The sequence below is a fragment of the Somniosus microcephalus genome, chromosome 7, assembly GCF_052327205.1.
Source record: "Somniosus microcephalus isolate GS21.2 chromosome 7, FLI_Smic_1.0, whole genome shotgun sequence".
Classification (NCBI taxonomy): domain Eukaryota; kingdom Metazoa; phylum Chordata; class Chondrichthyes; order Squaliformes; family Somniosidae; genus Somniosus; species Somniosus microcephalus.
Window position 1 is genome coordinate 57,146,594 of NC_140993.1, and position 20,721 is coordinate 57,167,314.

General features: G+C 43.0%; 1 protein-coding gene across 7 annotated transcripts in view; it reads right to left on the reverse strand.

Annotated features, from left to right (window-relative positions):
* Window positions 1-20,721, reverse strand: part of phf20l1 (PHD finger protein 20 like 1) — a 159,846-nt gene that overhangs the window by 93,182 nt on the left and 45,943 nt on the right. For all 7 annotated transcript variants that reach the window (XM_085992486.1, XM_085992488.1, XM_085992487.1 and 4 more), the window contains 2 exons: window positions 19,124-19,258; window positions 12,171-12,253 (listed from right to left, as the gene is read on the reverse strand). In XM_085992486.1, coding sequence (XP_085848612.1) covers window positions 12,171-12,253; window positions 19,124-19,258 — 218 coding nt within the window. The remainder of the gene's footprint in view (window positions 1-12,170; window positions 12,254-19,123; window positions 19,259-20,721) is intronic.

Consider the following 20,721-nt stretch of genomic DNA (forward strand, 5'->3'; position numbering starts at 1 on the left):
AAACCACAAAAGAAATACACAGTGCCATTCTTTAAAATAATTTTTTTTTAACCCTAAAACAAAAATGCTGGAAACACACAGTTTGGCCAGCATCAAAGAAAAGAAAGGTTACCATTTCAGGTGGGACCTGGTTCGGATGGAGGGCTCTCACCTGAAAGATTAACCAGTCCTTTTTTTTTTTTTAAGATGCTCAGCAATCCACAACATATTCCTATCTTTAATATCAGGTTTCACCTTTATCTTAATTTTAACCTAATTTGCTGGACAAATAACAAAACTCTTAAAATTTTAGCTTCTGCCACGTTAGCACGACAATGCTTTTTAAAAAAAACACATGACAAACCACAATAGGTCTGCAAAGTTGCTCATTCAAAATGGAAACTTCTAATCTGAGTTGATGTGAAATCTTAGTCTGAGTCAGCAACTTCAAACTGATCAAGTTTTTTTTGAAACCAACTTACTAACTACAGAAGCCAAGATATTTAATGATGTTCTTAACAGCGATTATCATCAGGGCCACTGTTTTACAATCACGGAATAAGTCAAATTCCATTTCATCAAGTGTAATTCTGGGGTTTCTTTTCAAATATATTGGGGATTACATTCCAGGATTCCATTCATTTTTTTCTGTGGAAACCAGTACAACTGAAGTGTCCGAGTAAGTCAAATTCCACTTTTAGTACATGAAATTCCAGAATTTTGCAACTCATATTCTGCAATCCTCTCCATTTTACCATTAAAACTAGAATTCACCACTTGTTTACAATCGCAGGTACTTAACTATTTAGTCTGTTCTGAGCCTTTTTACACTACATAATTCTGTACTGATTAAGTCACAGAAATGGGCATCACCTTGAGGAGGTAGCCTCGCTTCATTTCAGCTGTTCACTGGCTGCAGTATAACTACAACTGGTAGCTGCTTTTATATTGGTGCAGTTTAAACTGGATCCACAAGCCAGCTCTCGGGGTTTCTACTGCTAAATCTGGCTCACTTAGCCTGGCAGCAGGCAACAAACTGGGTATATGTCAGCCTCTGGGATAAGTGAGCTCAATTTAGCCACGTAAACAGACACCAGTCCACCAGAATCCTTAAAATAATGGCAATATAAATGCAGCTGGTAAGAAATACTTGAAGGGAAAAAAATTACAGGGCTATAGGGAAAGAGCAAGGGAATGGGATTAATTGGATAGCTCTACCAAAGAGCCAGCACAGGCATGATGGGCCGAATGGCCTCCTTCTGTACTGTATAATTCTATCATTCTAACAAGCAAACTTTAAAAACCGGATCACCTGGCACTTTAAAATCTTCATCGTTAAAGCTAGCTATCGACTATTCTATTGGCTCCTTGCCAACATCAAAATTTACAAACCCACTGGTCATTACAGAGCTCTAGTTTCCCTGACTAGAGAGGAGTGTAAAGCAGGCAGTAATAGGTAGTAGATTTAAACTGGCACCAGTAGTATAACAGCAGCTTTCATTAATAAGGCGGGTTTTGCCTGTTAATATAAACCGGGATTTGGAATATTCCAAATTCAGCTGGTCCCTAAGCTCAATAAATATCTGGTCAAGATTCAGAAATACCAAATAAAAAAGATAAGATTTTTATCAGCTGGTGTATCCATGCAAAGAAGCTAGAGAGAAGATTGAGCAATGAAAAGAACCCATGATGTCTCTTCACTTACACCACATTGACACTACAGTAGTGAAGCATTCAGTTGGGGAAATATTAAAAGTGATTCTGGTAAAAACTCATTATCTTCTTCAATTACACAATGTTCTAGTTAATTAAGGGCAGATAGTCCAAACAAACAGATTGATGGAAAGTTTTATAAGCGTAATTGTTTGCGACAGACACTGATCATTTGAGGGCTTTCTTACTGCAATGGTTTGTTTGATTTGTTTAACTTGGGGATGCAACTGGATACCGAAAGTCACGACCCAACAAAAAGACCTTTTTCAAACTGGCAAAATGCATTCGAGGTGGCTAATGCTGTGTTTCTGTTATACAACTGCTACTCTTTTTAAAGAAATCTTAAGGAGGTTGACCACTGCATTCGCCTGCATCACTTCTCCTCCCTGGGTCTTACAGTCTCATGCTTCCACCCCTACCTATCCCGAAGTAGTCAGCGCATCTGGAATGACATTACCTCCCACACCCATACAGTCACCTGCTGCACACCTCAAGGTTCCAACACTGCCCCCACCCCCTGCCTGTCAAAGTTCCATCATTGGCTGCCTTTTTTTCTTCTCCATGTTGCCTCATATCATTTAGGAAGAACTGTGTGTTATAGAATTCTATTACGACTTTATAAAAAGCAGCCAATGCAATTCTGATTCAGCTGCATTTCAGTAGAAGTTGCCAGTCCTGGATGAATTCCTGTGTTGATGTTGCCTGTACCCAGAAATTAATTGTGGCAGAAGATTATTTGATGTCTGCAAAAGTCCTACTTGAAGTGTCAATGCAGGTTTGCAGACTGTGGGAAGTAGACAAAATCTCTCTCTCTAATCTGGCCCAGTTAGCCATCTCGAAACAAATATACAATGGGGTGGAACTTCCGGTGGGGGAGTAACTGGGATGTTACACAAGAAATTACGGCCATTCGTGCACCTATTTTGCCGATGTCTATTTACACCTAAATTTCCTGCTAATCTCATTAACACATGGCAGAATGTAAAAATGGGTGCATACAAGCGGAAATCAGCATAAAGAATCGGGACCGGAGGAACCACCAAAAGTACACCATAGATTCCTTTTATTTTTTAAGTATGAAAATTAAAAAGTTTCAAGTCTATAAATGACTATGGACTTGATATTAACATGGAGACGTGATCGGTGTGCCGGGGGGGGGGGGGGGGGGGGGATAGCGGGTGACAAATATGTAAGACCTTGGGATGTGTGGGAATAGGGAATGTCCAATTTCAACAGGGATGCCTCATTATCATTTTACTTCTGGGTTCCGCGTCTCCAATGTGTGTGAGCAGACGTGATGCGGAACTTTGGGACGTGATTTTACCTCAACTAAAGGCCCAGTTCACAGATGCAATGATGGAGGAGGTTTGAAGTTTTGTGTATGGAGTTTAGTCTTTAGTTAAGTTGAAGGAGAAAAAGGGAAGCAGGAAGGGCAAAGGATGCGCCCAGATTTAACTAGGTGTCCCTGAACATACTGCTGGGTACAGCAAGGGTGAGGAAAGAGGAAAAATATTCTCACTCTGTCACCTCACACGTACTCCATTCACATCACTACTCACACCCACTTAAATTTCAGCAGCGCCCATCATTTCATTTTAATGAACTTGCTCACTTCCCCCTTCCACTATTGCCACTCAACTCAATCCTTATGTAGTGTGATACTACCTCAGTCAGCTCCCCCGATTCCCAGCACATAACCTCAAATGGGACTGCCAACACGCTCCTTAAATGCCTGTCGGTGCTAGTCGTGATGCATCTGCCCGATTGTCACCTTCAATGAATGCACTGCATCCGTGCCTTACAGCCACTCATAGGTCCGTTGTGCCACCCTTGCAGGAGAAGAGAGCACAAAATACAAGGAGAGGGAGAAGACCCGAGGCGGACCCCCACAGATCGTGCAGCTCATCAATGCGGAACAGCAGGTGCTGGAAATTAGCGGCATATCAGTCTCCCTGAAAATCGGAGATGGCAAGACTGGTAATTCATTACTGCAGGGTGACAGAATTAATCCCTCAGACCTACATGTCCTACAAGACTACGTCATCTTGACATGACTTCAGCACTTAATGAAATATGATCACCTTATTCATGTGCATTTCAACACATTCCCATGATTAAATATCAGTCTCTTCTCTCCTCCAGGGCCATCACACGAAGAACTGCAGCCCCTGCCCTTTGTTGATGAGGATTCCTCAGAACTCATTCTTGCCAAGGGTAAACCGGCACAGGACACATGCGTACCAGGCACCAGCGCAAATTCGATTACTTCGGTGGACCCTCAGTTAGGTGGGATCACACCAGGTGAATCACAGTTCACAGATGAGCCAAGCAGAGGGTGGCGGTAGGGACAGCTGTGGAGAGTTCGCATCGGGGGGTGCAGACCTCGCCGAGCTTTGCTCAGATGAACAGAGAGGCTGAACCCGGGGTGGGGCGGGATATCAATGAAAAGGAGAGCGACAGAGGGCCAGCAGCAGTCTAGGCACACGAACCACAATGTCAGAGGATGGAGGAGGGCAACTCAAACATTTATGGAGTGATGTCACAGGCCCTTACAAGATGTCTTCCATTTGAGAGAGTGACCTCCTCTGTGGAGCTTGAATTGCGACTCACTAATGAGTCTCTGCAGGCCTCGACGGCGGCCCTGAAAACCATGAACGGCAACATGCCTACCACCTTCCAAACAGACGGATTAGACGTGTGTTTCCAAGGCGTCACTGATCTCCTCCAAGGTGCTCTCTCGCAAAGAAGGAGTGATGTGCCGCTGGCCCAGGAGAGGGACGATAGCGATACGGGAGATGAAAATGCAAACTCCTCTCAAAGCATTTTCACGTCTCACCCGTTGCGCATCGCACCCACCCACCCCCCCCAACATGCTTCCTCCTCTCCTGGCAGCCCCAGTCAGCCTCGGCACTGGTGCAGGTGGAGCAGTCTATGGCGGGTCCTCACAGGCTCCAACACCCAGAGGTCATTGGTGGCGAACACCTCAAAAGTCAGAGCAGGGATCAGAGTAGCCTGCCTCTACCTCTGTTGAAGCCACAGGGATTGCACCACATAGAAGTGCTAGAGAAAGGGAAAAGCTTTGTCGTTCCCCAAAGATACGCACATGGGTGTTTTTGAAAATTTGTTAATATTTAATTTATTAATCACTTTAAAATTTATTCCTTTGCACCACTTTCCCATGTTCCCCAATCTTGCATGGCGAGTGCCAGCTCTGCTTTTCATTTGTCCGGTGCCGAGTGCGATGACATGGAATTGACTGAGACCAATTGGTGCATGTACAAGTGGATGGATGGTTACAGGACTGCTCGTGTAAGTGGGGGGGGGGGGGGGGGGGGGGATATGATAGTTACTTTGGTCCAGTGTGAGTGACTATTAGGGCATCCCTGGCATCTTGAGCAGCAATGTGATCGGCTGGCCTGGCGTTTGACACTGCATCTTCCGCTTCGGCTTGGAATCCTCATCAGATGAGAGTGTTTAACGGCTTGCTCCTCCTGTACCTCTAGTCCTCGCTGCTGCGCTACGTTATGTTCATTGGCGGAGTTCCCGAGAGGTGTCATCAGTCAGGTTTGGAGATTTGTCGCCCAGCAACCACCGTTTAAGGCTGGTTCCAGGTCTGACACGTCAGGGATGTCGGATTGCTGCAGTATGAAAGCATACTAGCAGCTCCCAGGGAATCTGGCGCAGACTTGACTGAACCTTTTCATGTGATTGCACACCAGCTGAACATTGATGGAATGAAATCCATTGCAGTTGATGAATAGACCTGGTTGATCTGGGGGTGGTCGGATTGCCACGTGTGTGCAGTCGATGGTACCTCACACCTGTAGGAAACCAGCCAGAGACGCAAATCTGAGTGTCCGCTCATTCTGTCTATTGTCATCACAGGGGAAGTTTACATACTGCCCAGCTCTGGCAAACAATCTATCCGTTACTGGCCATACGTATTTATGAGACCCTCGCTATGTTCCTGGTAGTGCCCAGATAGGAACCAGAGGCAAAGAAATTGAATGTGGTGGTGACTTTCACAGCCACTGGTAATGCGTGGCCACCAGGCCCAGCAAGTAGCAGGTCTTCTTTTAGGAAGCTGCAGATGTCTGCGACCACCTGACGTGACAAGCTCAGCCTTCGAAGCACTGGTCCTCTGAGAAGTCAAGGAAGCTAAGCCTGTCTGTCGAACCTGCTCCCTTCTCTGCTGGCCACCTGCATCTCCCTCCACAGCAAGCCCTTGCTGCTGCTGATGCTCATTCTCTTCCTCGTCCGAAGTCCAATCAAAAGCAGCAATGGCACCATCCATCGTGTGCGAACACCTCCAAACAGTACAAGTCTCGAACAACAAGTACTCTAGCCAAACCGTTTCCCAAAAGGAACTGAGAAAGCAGCTGTGAGCACTGAACCTTTATTCCGATCTGGCCTCCTGATCCTTTAACCATCCCAATAAAGTGCTGCTCAATCTCACCTCATTTTCATTGCCGAGTTTCCCAAACGCCAGGAAACTCTGCAGCAATCGTTAATTCCTAATCGGGCTCACAATCGCAATATAGGAGCCTGATTTAAATATGTTAATGATGGACCCCCCGCACCACATGGGACACCCCAATATCTACCGCCGTAAAAAAGGAAAGGGGCACGTGCGTAGCCGGTTTGAGTCGCATTTGACGGTTAAACCCCCACCCCCCATCCAGACCTATGCTTTACAAAACCTTAAACAACTAGTGGACTATGTAAGAAACACAAAATATTAAACTCTTGTTCAATCTCTATTGTGCCATCAGTATCTTCCTGTGTTTTTTCTGATTCTATGCAATTACCATACAAATAAATCTGACTTGTTTTTAGCGTGAACATAAAGGTCTAACAATGATACTTTGTGCCTTCGCAGTGGCCAAATATGTGATGTGCATTATACCACACATTAAAGGCAAATTGTTTGACCTGTGGTACACTATCCCATTCATAGCTTTCATTCAAATCAGACTCATGGAAACTGCCTTTTTGCAGTGAACACAAAGTGTTGGGAGAATGCTTAAATTGTAACAATACTATATGCAAGACAGAAAGACAGACTTCCATTTATATACACCTCCGTTCAGTCTGCAAGCATGCTTCCCGAGCTTCCGGTTGGCTATCACTTTAATTCTCCGCTCCGTTCCCACTCTGACCTCTCTGTCCTCGACCTCTTGCACTGTTCCAACGAAGCTCAACGTTAGCTTGGGGAACAGTATCTATACTTTTGCCAAACATATAAAAACCTAAACATATGCTTCTATGTACAGGCTAATAATACACAACTAATATCAGTCACCACCCTCACCTCTACAACAGTCACTGTGCTGTTCGATCACCTGTCCAGCATGGAAGAGCCAGAACTGGCAAGACCAAAGCCATCCGTTGAGCTCACACTAAAATACTTCACACTCTAATCCAATTCGATTCCCATCTCTGACTGCCTGCCAAGACCAAACCGATTATGAACAACTTCAGTGCCCTGTTCGAGCAAAGCTTTATATTCTATCCACCATCAAAACTGCCTACGTCCACCTCCATATCATCCATCTCGATCACTATCTGACCCCATCAATACTGTAAATCTCATTCACATCCTGTTATCTCCAAGCTTGACTTCTCCAGTGCTCTCAATGGCCTCTTAATTCCACCCTGAACATTCTCTAACACATCCAAAATTCTATTGCTTGCATGTTTCATATTAAGTATGGTCACCCATCACCCCATTTCAAATTGACCTCCACCAGCTCCCCATCCCATAGAGCATTGATTTCAACGTTCTTTTCCTCATCTACAAATCGCTACATGGTCTTTCCCCACCCTATCTCTGCAGCTTCCACCAGCACCATGTCCCAGGCTGCAACCTCTATTCCTCTGGTCTATAGTTGCTCCCCTCTTCTACTCCACCATTTGGGGCACAGCCTTCAAAAGGGCAGGCCTCTTAAGCTCTCAAATTCTCTTCTTAAACCTCTCAGGCTTGCTCCGTGTCTCCCCTCCTTCAAAACCTCTCACTTCAACCATGCTTACCTCCCCTAATTCTTGCTCTTGTCTATTCCTCTATTTGTCTATTTGTCACCTCCTCTTCTCCTGCGAAGGGCCTTGGGATGGTTTACTAAAGGTGTTATATATGTGGAAGCTGTCAAGACCACATAAAATTATGGTTACAAACGATTGAAGAATGATCTTAAGATCATTAGCGATCAAGCAGCAACAATGGAGATTTCATACTTGTATTCAAAAGAACCACGAGGGCATCAAGGATGTACCTGGGACTGAATGTGCTACTAGACAAACAAATTGCAGCCTCATTAAATAACTGAGAAACTGGATTTTCCAGCAAAGCTAGGCAAATAGGCTGCAGCTACGACATGAACCAAGTGACAGACTTTGGGAGACAGGAGATTGCTAATAAAGGTAAATTACCCGGATTCCACAAACTAAAGGATTCAAGCTCATTAACCTGGCATTTAGGATTTCCAGTATTTTCTGTTTTTATTTAGTATTGTAAGTTTTTTTTAAATTACACTTACCTCGCTGCTAACAGGACATCTACTACCAAAGGTAAAACCCTTGGAACCAATAAACTAATCTTCCCTAGAACAAAGTAATCAAAATAAAACACTGAGGAACGTTTGTCAGATCTAGTGCAACAGGCCCTGCATGAATGGAATTTCTACTGGCTACTGGCATTCAGACCCAAAGTTATAAGAACGGCTATTGCCTCAAAAATATGGTTACTTGTGTTACTATGTTCTCTGCTGATCAGATTTTGTAAACTGTTTGGAGAGGAAATGTACAGAAAGTTTCCCTCCCAAGCGATTAATGACGAAAGGTCACGACCTGAAACGTTAACTGTTTCTCTCTCCACAGATGCTGCCTGACCTGCTGAGTATTTCCAGCATTTTCTGTTTTTATTTCAGATTTCCAGCATCTGCAGTATTTTGCTTTTGATTAATGAATTGTTGAGAGTAACTGAGTGTTCCAATTTGTGTAGCAAAACCCTAGTAACCACTTGTCTGCAAGGTCACCATGAAATCTATCTCCTGGCAAACTCATGTCACAAAGGTCATTTGAGTGCCTCACAAAGGAAGTTCAATTTATGCAGGTACACTTTGTTCATAGTTACCAATGTAGGCTATAATATTAGATAGATACACTGGAGTTTTTCTTAATTGCCTGCAAGAGTCAGAAATAAATTTTACAGAACCTCCTTCAAGAGATTCAGTAAAAGTTAAGTTGGGTATGGTAAATTGTACAAGGTCTGTCTAAGGGGTGGATTTAATGGACTTTCTCATCATACTTTTTATGGCATTCTTAGCAACACTCTAAACTCCTATGAGATCTCCATTAGAAAATGTGGTTAAAACTCTGGCATAAAGGGAGAGAATGGGTCCTTCCTTTTATATACAGGACCACCAGAGTGTTAAATTATTACTGTTTAACTACAAAGCTGTTTCCTTCCCATTACAATGGCTACTGAAGATGCACAAGAGGCAGTTTTCCCTCAATCAATTACTCATCTTTCAGTTATAATTTATTAATCAAATTACAAAAATAATCTGGGGCTATTTTCATAATTTTTTTCCCTGCAAAAGCTTCCACCGTGGATCCTTGAAAAACAGTTGGAAAGACACAAACTGAAGAATGTAACTTCAATTTGCTGTAACGGTGTTAACTTGCACTCCTAAATAAGGATTTGAAATTAAAAAGGGGGGAAATGCTGGTAAGGCAAAACTTCAAGTCTGCTGTCCTACACTACATTTCAACATTATAACATGACTACACTTCAAAAGGTTGTTAACGGGCTGTAAAATGCAATGGACCACCTGGAGGTCGTAAAATGCGCTATATAAATGCATGTCTTCCTTTCACACTCTTTTCTTCCTTTCCCTTTTTGTATTCTGCTAAAACAAAACTCACTGCACCATCTCCTACACTAACTCATCTTTCTCCCGGGAACTCAAAAACATAGAACCACTTGTGGCATAAATGAAGTACTATTTTAGCTAAGATTGAGCATGACTTCTTTAATTGTCAGTACGAGGATTAAAACCAGCTTCACTCACAGAAATGATATGCTGGCTGAACTGGATACAACTGTTGCAACAATTAGTTGGTTTGTCAGGAGACTGACACATGGGGGGTGGGGGCAAGCCATTCAATTCAAATACAAACCTCTTTTGGAATTTGTTCAAATGTATGCTTTTTAATCAAAAAATTAGCAGTTATTCAAATTCACTTGGTCCATGTCACTTTTTTGGAAGGTATTTATCAGCCTGTCTTTTTCAAATTAGTGAGTCGGTCTGTAGCTTGGAAGAGACAGTTTCCACAAATGGTGTGAAAGGAAAAGAACCTACTCTAAGAAAATAGACAAACATCTAGAAACCAAAAACATAATAATGAATAGTCAGCATGGATTTCAAAAGGGAAAGTCTTGCTTGACCAACCTCATTGAATTTTTTGAAGCGGTAACAGAGAGAGTAGACAAGGGTAATGCAGTGGATGTAATTTATCTAGATTTTCAAAAGGCCTTCGATAAGGTACCACATAATAGACTGATGAACAAGGTCAGAGAATGCGAAGTCAGGGCACAAGTAGCAGAACGGTTTGCTAGCTGGTTTCAAGACAGAAAGCAGAGTAGGGGTCAAGTGTAGCTATTCAGAGTGGCAGATGGTGGGAAGAGGTGTTCTACAAGGATCAGTACCGGAACCACTGTTGTTCACAATTTAGATTAGCGATTTAGACTTTGGAATGAAAAACACAATTTCTAAAATTTTCTTTTATTCGTTTATGGGATGTGGGCGTCGCTGGCAAGGCCAACAGTTATTGCCCATCCCTAATTGCCCTCAAGGTGGTGGTGGTGAGCCGCCTTCTTGAACTGCTGCAGTCCTTGTGGCGAAGGTACTCCCACAGTGCTGTTAGGGAGGGAGTCCCAGGATTCTGACCCAGTGACGATGAAGGATCGGCGATATACTTCTAAGTCAGGATGGTGTGTGACTTGGAGGGGAACTTGGAGGTGGTGGTGTTCCCATCCGGCTGACACCAAATTTGGCGGGGGGGGGGGGGGGGGAAAGTCAATACTGAAGAGGACTGCAACAAATTACAGGAAGACATTAATAAACTTGCAAAATGGGCAGATAATTGGCAAATGAATTTCATCAGAGATAAATGAGAGGTATTACATTTTGGTAGGAAGAATAGGGAGGTCACATATTACTTGGAGAGTACGAGTCTGGGTGGGGTAGAGGAGCAAAGGGATCGGAGATTACAAATACACACATCAGTAAAAGTAGCGACACAGGTTAACAAGGCCATAAAAAAGCAATCCAAGCACTATGGTTTAATTCTAGCGGGATAGAACGGAAAAGTAATGAAGTTATGCTAAACTTGTATCGAACCTTGGTTAGACCACACTTGGAGTACTGCGTACAATTCTGGTCGCCATATTATAAAAAGAATAGAGGGCCTGGAAAGGGTGCAGAGAAGATTTACAAGGATTATACTAGAAATACGAGGGTATACCTTTCAGGAAAGGATGAACAGGCTGGGTCTCTTTTAAGGAGATGGCAGAGGGGTGACCTAATAGAGGTCTTTAAAATTATGAAAGGTTTTGATAGAGTAGAAACAGAGAGAATGTTTCCACTTGTGGGGAAGAGCATAACTAGAGGCCATCAATATAAGATAGTCACCAAAAAATCAAATAGGGAATTCAGAAGAAACTTCTTTACCCAGAGAGTGGCGAGAATGTGGAACTCGCTATCACAGGGATTGGTTGAGGCGAATAGTATAGATGCATTTAAGGGGCGGTTAAATAAGCACATGAGGGAGAAGGGAATAGAGGGTTATGGTGATAGAGTTAGATGAGGAAAGACGGGAGGAGGCTCGAATGGAGCAAAATCTCCAACATGGACTGGTTGGGCCGAATGGCCTGTTTCTGTGCTGTATATCCTATGTAATCCTATGCAAGAATATTACTTATATTATAGTTCAGTATAGCAGTTGAGAACTAATATTTTCTACCACAAAGAGCTAGCTAAGCTTAACAATTAATATAAAAATATATGTATGTTCCTGCTAATATTCACTTGTTCTTTTACTGTGCAACAAAATTGCTCGACAGTTAAATCCCAAAACAACTTCTAGTGTAGTGTTATTCTGACAGCTTTCCAAGACAATAAAGATCACAAAGGCATTCACTGCAATAAACTGAAGTGTGTTCTCGGTTTGGGGGGAACACTACAAATTTACCTAAATATGCATGTAGTCTAAAACAAAGAAGCTTAAACTATCAAGAGCAAGAATAAGGAAACTGCAAAAATATAACATTATTCACTCTGAATTCTACAGGCTTTTAAAACCCAAGTTTGGCATCAGCTGACCATTTTAATGATCATCGTCTTCTCTACTCTTTCCAACCTTGATCTGTGTTGCTGGCCCTGCACCTAGCTAAACCAGATTTAGAAACAGTTTCATACCTGATCAGGCACATGGTGGCTTCCAATACCATCTTCCAGCATTTCAAAACCATCTCCACTCACAGCTTTTGATGCCAATAGGCCTGCAGAACAGAGAAATTGTATACACATTTACAAAACAATCCTGTCAGCATATTCACTCACTTCCAATACAATACAAAACAAGGAAAAACATTGTTCGTAAGCAACCACTGGTGAAGGTTAGATTAAAGGAGCTTCACCCTTCAGAAGACCACTCATTATCCACTTAGGAACACATAATAAATATTCAAATAATGGACAGTAACAATCAAAGTTATCATTAAAATCAAACCCCTAAAAAGTTAGAGACAAAAAGTAGTTGTGCAGTAGTTTAACAATCTTTCTAGCGTGCTTGGATGTGGAAGTTGTGCCAGAGCCCCAGAGATTGGTCAATTGTAACACCTCTGTTGAAGGAGAGAGAAAACAATAAATGGGTATTTATAGACTAGTTACAGGAAGCTTTGTGATATCTGGCACCGAGCTGCTGCCGTCCCATCAAAACTGCCGGACAAACCAGCGCTAATGTTAAAACATACGGAAGCTTTTGAGCTCCATATCTAGCAACAAACCCTGTTGCTTAGCAACAGATTCTAAACAGTCAGCCGTAGCTTGCAAGCGTCTCTGTAGCTAAGCAACAGTTTTAGCTAGACCTTGCAGAGCCTGACTAGTGAAAAAAAAGCAACGAAAAGAAAAAAAACTTACTGAACTGACTCCTGAATTTTGCCGGTGGCTCGAGCATTCTGGACAGTTAACCTCCGGATAAACCAGTTTCCTGTATATCATGGGTAAGCTAATTCTCACTCAGAAATAAATTAACAGATGGCACAGATTTATAAAAGGGATGTACCATCTGACAATTTTTTTTTGATGCAATAATAGTGCACTGATAAAGGAAATAGTCAATGTTCTGTACACAGGTTTTCAAAAGGTTTTTTGCAATGTGCAACATAGAAGGTACAACAAAAATGCATTTAGTCTTTGTTAATCTTTTAACAGATTATTTCTCATTGTTCACAGCTCTCACAGAATCAAGGGCAGTAAGCACTAGATGTTTCTGTAAATTACATAGAACTTACAGCACAGAAACAGGCCATCTGGTCTATGCCGGTCTTTATAAGAACACAGAACTAGGAGCAGGAGTAGATCATACAGCCCTTCGAGCCTGCTCCGCCATTCAATAAGATCATGGCTGATCTTCAACCTCAACTCCACTTTCCCAACCGATCTCCATATCCCTCGATTCCCCTAGAGTTCAAAAATCTATCTATCTATCTCAGCCTTGAATATACTCAACGATTCAGCATCCAGCCCTCCGAGTTGAGAAATTCCTCCTCATCTCAGTCTTAAATGGCCAACCCCTTATCCTGAGACTATGCCCCCTAGTTCTAGAATCTCCAGCCAGGGAAACAACCCCTCAACATCTACCCTGTCAATTCCCCTCAGAATCTTATGCTCCGCATGAGCCGCCTCCAACCCTACTTCATCTAACCCTATCAGCATAACCTTCTATACCTTTCTCACTCATGTACTTATCTAGCTTCCCCTTAAATGCATCTATGCATCAACTACTCCCTGTGGTAGCATGTTCCACATTCTAACCACTCCCTAGGTAAAGAAGTTTCTCCTGAATTCCTTATTGGATTTATTAGTGACTATCTTGTATTATAACCCCTAGTTTTGGACTCCTGCACAAGTGGAAATATCAAGTGTATACACTGGCTAATTTTCACATCTCAGAACAAACCAGAGAACGCATAGCTAAGGAAGGCTTTATGGTTTAATTGCAGTCACTGTAATTGCAGTTCTTTTCTCTAGAAGGGAGAAGGTTAAGAGGAGATCGGATAGATTGTTCCCAAAAATTTTGAAGGGTTTTAATAAGGTAAATAAGGAAATGTATTTCCACTGGTCAGTGTCAATAACTAGAGGGCATAAAAAGAGGACAATAAGAACAAAGAGAGGTGTTAAAAAAAATGGGTTGTTAGGACATGAAATGCTCTATCAAAGTGGTAGCAGAATTCATAATCTCTTTTAAAAGGGAAGTGGATAAATATTTGAAAAATAATTTAAAAGATATACGGAAAGGACAAGGGAATGGGATAGCTCTTCAGAGCTGGCACAGGCTTAATGGGGCAAATAGCCTCCTTCGATGCTGTAAAATTCTGTAATTTTCTGATACTACTTGATTAGCTTTGTTGAAAACTGGCTTACTCTGACTGGACACTTTCTGTAAATAACCAACAATCGCACCCAAAAGCTGTGTCATTAACACACAGGGCAAGCGCACCAAACAATACTGTAATCAGCGCACAAGAGGAATAAGGGGTCTTCATTTCAGTTTGTGAGGGTAGGAGATATTGGGGGGGGGGGGGGGGAAGTAATTTATCTGGAGAAACCAGTCCTTAAAGGGACAAAACACTCCTCATTCAGGTTGAAAGGTAGCACAAATCTTTCAATCAAGATTTCTTTAAAGAAAAATCAAATAGTTAAAATAAATTAGGGTTAATATTGGCAATCATCTGTGCTGTTGTATCCAATTCTATTCATTTTTTTATATTTTTATTTAAATTGTGAACATTGTTTGCAATGAGGTAGTACTACCCTGATCATGGTACTGAAGCAAAGTGAAGGGCCTGAATTAACAGAGAGATCCAGTCATTGGCCTAAGGATGCTCCACAATCAACTGCACACATTATTTCATCTCCCTCACAGTGTGCGTCAGCACTCTGTTTAAAAATATTCAACAATAATTCCATTTTGGACTTTCAAAAGGTGTTTCCTAAAGTACCAAATAATAGACTGGGATTAAAGGAGTACTAGCAACATGGATACGAAATTGGCTATGGGGCAGAAAGCAGAGTGTAGTGGTGAATAAGGTACCCTCTAATTTCTTTTTGGGTGTGCGGCCCCTTCATATTTCCGCGCATGCACGGTTTTTCCAATGTATAGCCAGTAAGCGGCCTGCGCGGGACCTCCAGCGCAGCTTAATAGGAACATTGATGGTGAACAGTTCTGGAGTATACAGTGGTGCCCCCCAGGGTTCGGTATTAGGACCACTGCTCTTTTTGATATATTTTTGACCTGGACTTTGGTATAGGGGGCATAATTTCAAAGTTTGCTGAGGACAACAGAAAACTGTGAAGTAATACATTTTGGTAGGAAGAACGAGGAGAGGCAATATAAACTAAAGGGTACAATTCTGAAGGGGAGTGACCTGGGGGGTATAGGTGCACAAATCGTTGAAGGCGGCAGGACAGGTTGAGAAAGTGGTTAAAAACACATACGGGATCCCGGACTTCATAAATAGAGGCATGGGTTGGATTTTCCAAGCCCCGAGGAGGCGGGCATGGAGGCAGGACTGCCGGTAAAGTAGCAGAAAGTGGGGGCAGATGGCAAACCCGCCTCCGTGCCCTTTTGCCAGGAGGCGGGAAGATGTGCTGTTTCGGGTCCTGTCTACTGGAGGCGGGAAAGGGATTAAATCCTTTTAACTGCCTGTTAACAATTAGTTAACAGGCAGAAAAAAAGGAGTGGTGCCATTTTACCTTCACAGGTGAAGGTTCCCTGACCTTGGGAGAACCCCGCCAGGTTGGAGGAGACGTGAAAGAGGTCTGCAGGGGTCGAAGGCACCTGGAAGTAAGATGTAGAGGTGAGTGATGGGTGCAAGTGTGGAGTGGTAAGTATGCAAGGGGAGTGATAAGTGTTAAAAAATGTTCACTTGCCTTGTTTTCTTCCTACAGCCTTCATCCACCCTGGATCGGGAGACCAGTCATCCTCCTTCTCGATTTCACAGACTGGCTGTTGGATCCTCCGAACCAACAACCATCTGAAATCGATAAAGTTGAAAGGTTTGATGAGTCCTGAACACAAGGACTCCTCAAACTACAGAGAATGTCAGTGTTTGACAGCTTCACAGAGCTGTCAAACGCTGACATTTCTTCTTTCAAGAAGTTTTGACAGATAGAACATGTCAACGTCTGACGTGTTATCAGTCAGTGACTTCTTCCCTAATCAGCCTGCTGAGCCCGCAGGGCAGGCTTAACAAGGTCAATCAGGGGAAAATCCCTCTGGTTGGTCAGACGATGGAGGCGGGACATTGACACGACAAGCAGCAGTCCCGCCTCCAACTCATTTCCACTGAGAAAATCCAGCCCAGAGAGTACAAAAGTAAGGAAGTTATGATGAACCTTTATAAAGCACTGGTTCGGTCTTAACTGGAGTATTGTGTCCAATTCTGAGCACCACACTTTAGGAAGGTTGTGAAGGTCTTAGAGAGGGTGGAGAAAAGATTTACAAGAATTGTTCCAGGGATGAGGGACTTCAGTTACGTGGATAGACTGGAGAAGCTGGGGTTGTTCTCCTTAGAGCAGAGAAGGTTGAGAGGTGGTTTGATAGAGGTGTTCAAAATCATGAGGGGTCTGGACATAGTAGATATAAACTGCTCCCATTGGCAGAAGGGTCGCGAACCAGGGGACACAGATTTAAGGTGATTGGCAAAAGGACCAAAGGCGACATGAGGAAAAACTTTATTACACAGCGAGTGGTTAGGATCTGGAATGCACTGCCTGAAAGGGTGGTGGAGGCAGACTCAATCATGGCTTCCAAAAGGGAATTGGATAAGTACCTGAAGGTAAAAAATTTGCAGGACTACAGGGAAAGGGCAGGGGAGTGGGACTAGCCAAAGTGCTCTTGCAGAGCGCTGGCACGGGCTCGACTGGCCAAATGGCTTCCTTCTGTGCTGTAACTATTCTATGATTCGATAACAAGAAAAAGTGACGCATTTTTGAAAAGAATGAGAAGCAATATAAACTAAATGGTATAATTTTTCAGGGTGTACAAGAATAGAGGGGGTTTGCATACATAAATCTTTGAAGGTAGCAAGACCAGTTGATAAGGTTGTTAAAAAAAAAGCATATGGGATCTTTGGCTTTACAAATAGAATACAAAAGCAAGGAAGTTATGCTAATCCTTTATAAATCACTGTTTAGGCCTCGGCTGGAGTACTGTGTCCAATTCTGGGCACCACACTTTAGGAAGGATGTCAAGGCCTTGGAGAGGGTGCAGAGGAGATTTAACAGAATGGTGCCATGGATGAGGGACTTCAGTTATGTGGAAAGACTAGAGAAGATAGATTGCTCTTCTTAGAGAAGATTATGGCAAGATTTAATAGAGCCATTCAAAATTATGAAGGGTTTTGATACAATAAATGAGAAACTGTTTCCACTGGCAGAAGGGTCAGTAATCAGATAACACAGATTTAAGGGAATTGGCAAAAGAGCCAGAGATGAGATGACGAGAATTTGTTTTACACTACGCGTGATTATGATCTGGAATTCACTGGCTGAAAGGGTAGGTGGAAGCAGATTCAATAGTACCTTTCAAAAGGGAATTAGATTAATACTTAAATGGGAGAAAATCGCAGGGCTATGGGTAAAGAGACTAATTAGATAGAACTTTCAAAGAGCCGGCACAGGCACGATGGGCCTCCTTATGTGCCATAAGATGCTATGTTAATGAAAGAACAGGACGCTAACCCTTCAAGCAGTTCAGGTGGGTTCAATCATGACACAGTCAAGCTGCAGGGGCTGCTGACAAGTAGAAGCTCGGCCACCCTTCATCTTGGTTTTGATGCTGAAAAACACGGTGAAGTCTGACAGCGTCACATCTATGACAATTATGTCAATCTTCCCAGTTTTCATCCAAACACCAAATCTCGAGTAGTTGCTCCCTCCTCCAAAATAAGTAGGAGGCCGAAGAAAAAAAACTGGACATAACATTTTTTTAAAGTTAGGAAAAAAAGGGAACAGTGCAATGGATACAGAACACTAATTATAACAGGGAGAAAGATACTAGGATAAAATGATCAAAAACGAAAAAAAAGACTTGCATTTATATAGTGCCCTTCACAACCTCAGGACGTCCCGAAGTGCTTTACAGCCAATGAAGTACTTTTTGGAGTGTAGTCATTGTTGTAATGTAGGAAACGTGGCAGCCAATTTGCGCACAGCAGGCTCTCAAACAGCAATGTGATACGGACCAGATAATCTGTTTTAGTGATGTTGATTGAGGGATAAATATTGGCCAGGACACCAGAGATAACTCCCCTGCTCTTCTTTGAAATAGTGCCATGGAATCTTTTACTTCCACCTGGGAGAGCAGACGGGGCCTCAGTTTAACGTCTCATCCGAAAGACGGCACCTCCGACAGTGCAGCACTCCCTCAGTACTGCACTGGAGTGTCAGCCTAGATTTTTTGTGCTCAAGTCTTTGGAGTGGGACTTGAACCCACGACCTACTGACTCAGAGGCAAGCGTGCTACCAACTGAGCCATGACTGACATTCCATGACAAAAGGAAAATGGACAAAAAAAGTAAATTTGATCAATATAAAGTAGTGGCCCGGATTAATAGTAGACCCTTTGTACATTATGAGCAAGGTCACTGGTTTTCTATGTTTGTGTAAAAATGGAGGAAATTGCAGACCACCAATATAAAGCCCCAATTCCTGTGTAATAAAACGGAATTCGATTTATTCAGTTACCACAGCCCAAGAACTGATAATTATCACACATTTAGGGATCCTAAGCAATGGACCTGCCAATCTGCGCATAAGCTCTTCATGCTTGGGTAAGTGTGCTGTGTCCCTATGGGGAAAGAGGTGCAGTACTTCAAATCTGACAAACAGAAAGCCTCTTGTGAATTTCTCAGTAATTTGTTTTGGAGACTCAAACATGGGTATTTGGTTTTTATGCACAGCAAACATCTAACTGCCCAAAAACCAAAATTGGTATAGCAGAGAGTAAGTTAGGATGTCTAGCCCAAAAGTAACATCACCAAGCAGAAATTGATGAAGGTAGCAGATTGGTCTGTATCTATTTGAGGGTTGAACTCTAAAATATGCTTGTGCCCGAGTGGCTTGAATTTTCAACTAGTTCTAACCTGTGATTTTGTTGAGACGTGCTCTTTTTGCCTGAAATGAGCAGATAATGCTGGCCTTCCTCTTCCTCGCTCCTGATGTTTCTGCTTGTCCTGAAGTCTGCTTTGGCTCATCGAAGGTCAATGGCTCAGAGTTTCCTGGTTTATATAAATATAGTCATTAAAGGTACAACATCTGGGCACAGCACTATACTGAAATTAATTCAGATTCAAAGTTCATTTACTTTGAATTGGGGCCTTGGTAGTGAAGTCCTTCACTGCATTAATCACTGATCTTTTCCAATTAAACACTGATCTTTCCGTGACATTTCTAATGCCAATTTCCACTCCTGAAAGCAATGAAGTAGTGTGTCACCAGCCATCTTGTACCTTGTCCGAATATCTATTCTTCATGAGCTTGGCCAACTCCACCCATTTCATTTCTCTCCAAAAGATAAATCAAGCCAAACTCTAGAATGCATATCTGATCTTTGATCCCACAATATTTATACCCCACCAGCTAGACTTCTCTGTGACAGCTACAAGGTTACAGCAGCTCAGGAGCCGTTATGTTCTACAGCATTTCTATTCTGTACGAAAGACTGGTACTTAGAGACCATATAGTAGATGGGAATCATATGTATAAATTCAAGTGTAGCCATTAACCAACTAATCTTACCCACGATTCCCTGTGGGTAAGGAAATGTTAAAGACTGTTCGAATATAGCCGTGAGGATAGTCAAAAGCAGTTTTGACTAAGCTCTGATAACAAAGCTACAAGTGAAGGTTAAATTGTTAAATAACATATTATAATGCTAAGCTTAATTAGAGTTCACTTAACACTGCTTGTACCAAGGAAGCTAGAATGAGAGAGATAAGATAAATTCCAATGAGGCGAAGAACTATAAACAACATAACGATGAAACAGGGTAAAGTTGTAGGAAAAATACTGGAAAGGGGACGCCAAGATGCTAACCTTTGTCAGAGTGACAATGGTATTTTGACTATTAGAACGAATTAAAAAAGGTGATTTTGTTGAAGACCATATATGGACACTGGCCAAACGAACTTTTGGTAAGAAATGGATTAAAACCTTGATACGCAAAAAACAACTTCACACAGACATTACTGCGAAGACAAAGGAATAGACTGAAGACGACGTCACCTGTGTCCGAGAGGTTCCAGAGACCGAGGGCTGCGAGCTGCTCGTTAAACTATCACCTGTTAAGTAAATTACGCTGTGTGTCATCTGCAGAGTGAGTCCAGCCTTCATAGGAGCAAGATGGCGGCCATGACGGTCCGGTGCTGAGAGCGCTCTCCCTCCGTCGGGCGGCCAGCTCTCGCCGCTCGCTCCCGCAACCGAAGCGAGGTGCTCGGCGAGTCGGGCAGAGGCAGCGCAGCGCGGTGAGCAGCAGCAGCAGCCACGTCGACCCGCTGGAGCACATCGGCCGGCAGCTCCTCGGCGGGAAGGAATTCCGACTGGGTGGAGGGGAGCCGAGCATGGCGGCCAGAGGCCGACCCGTGAGAGGGAGAAGCAGGCCCCGGGCCCTGGAGCCGGCGACAGTGAGGAGGAGGCCGCGGCGATTGGAGCATTCACATCCCGACGATGTGTTTGGCGAGTC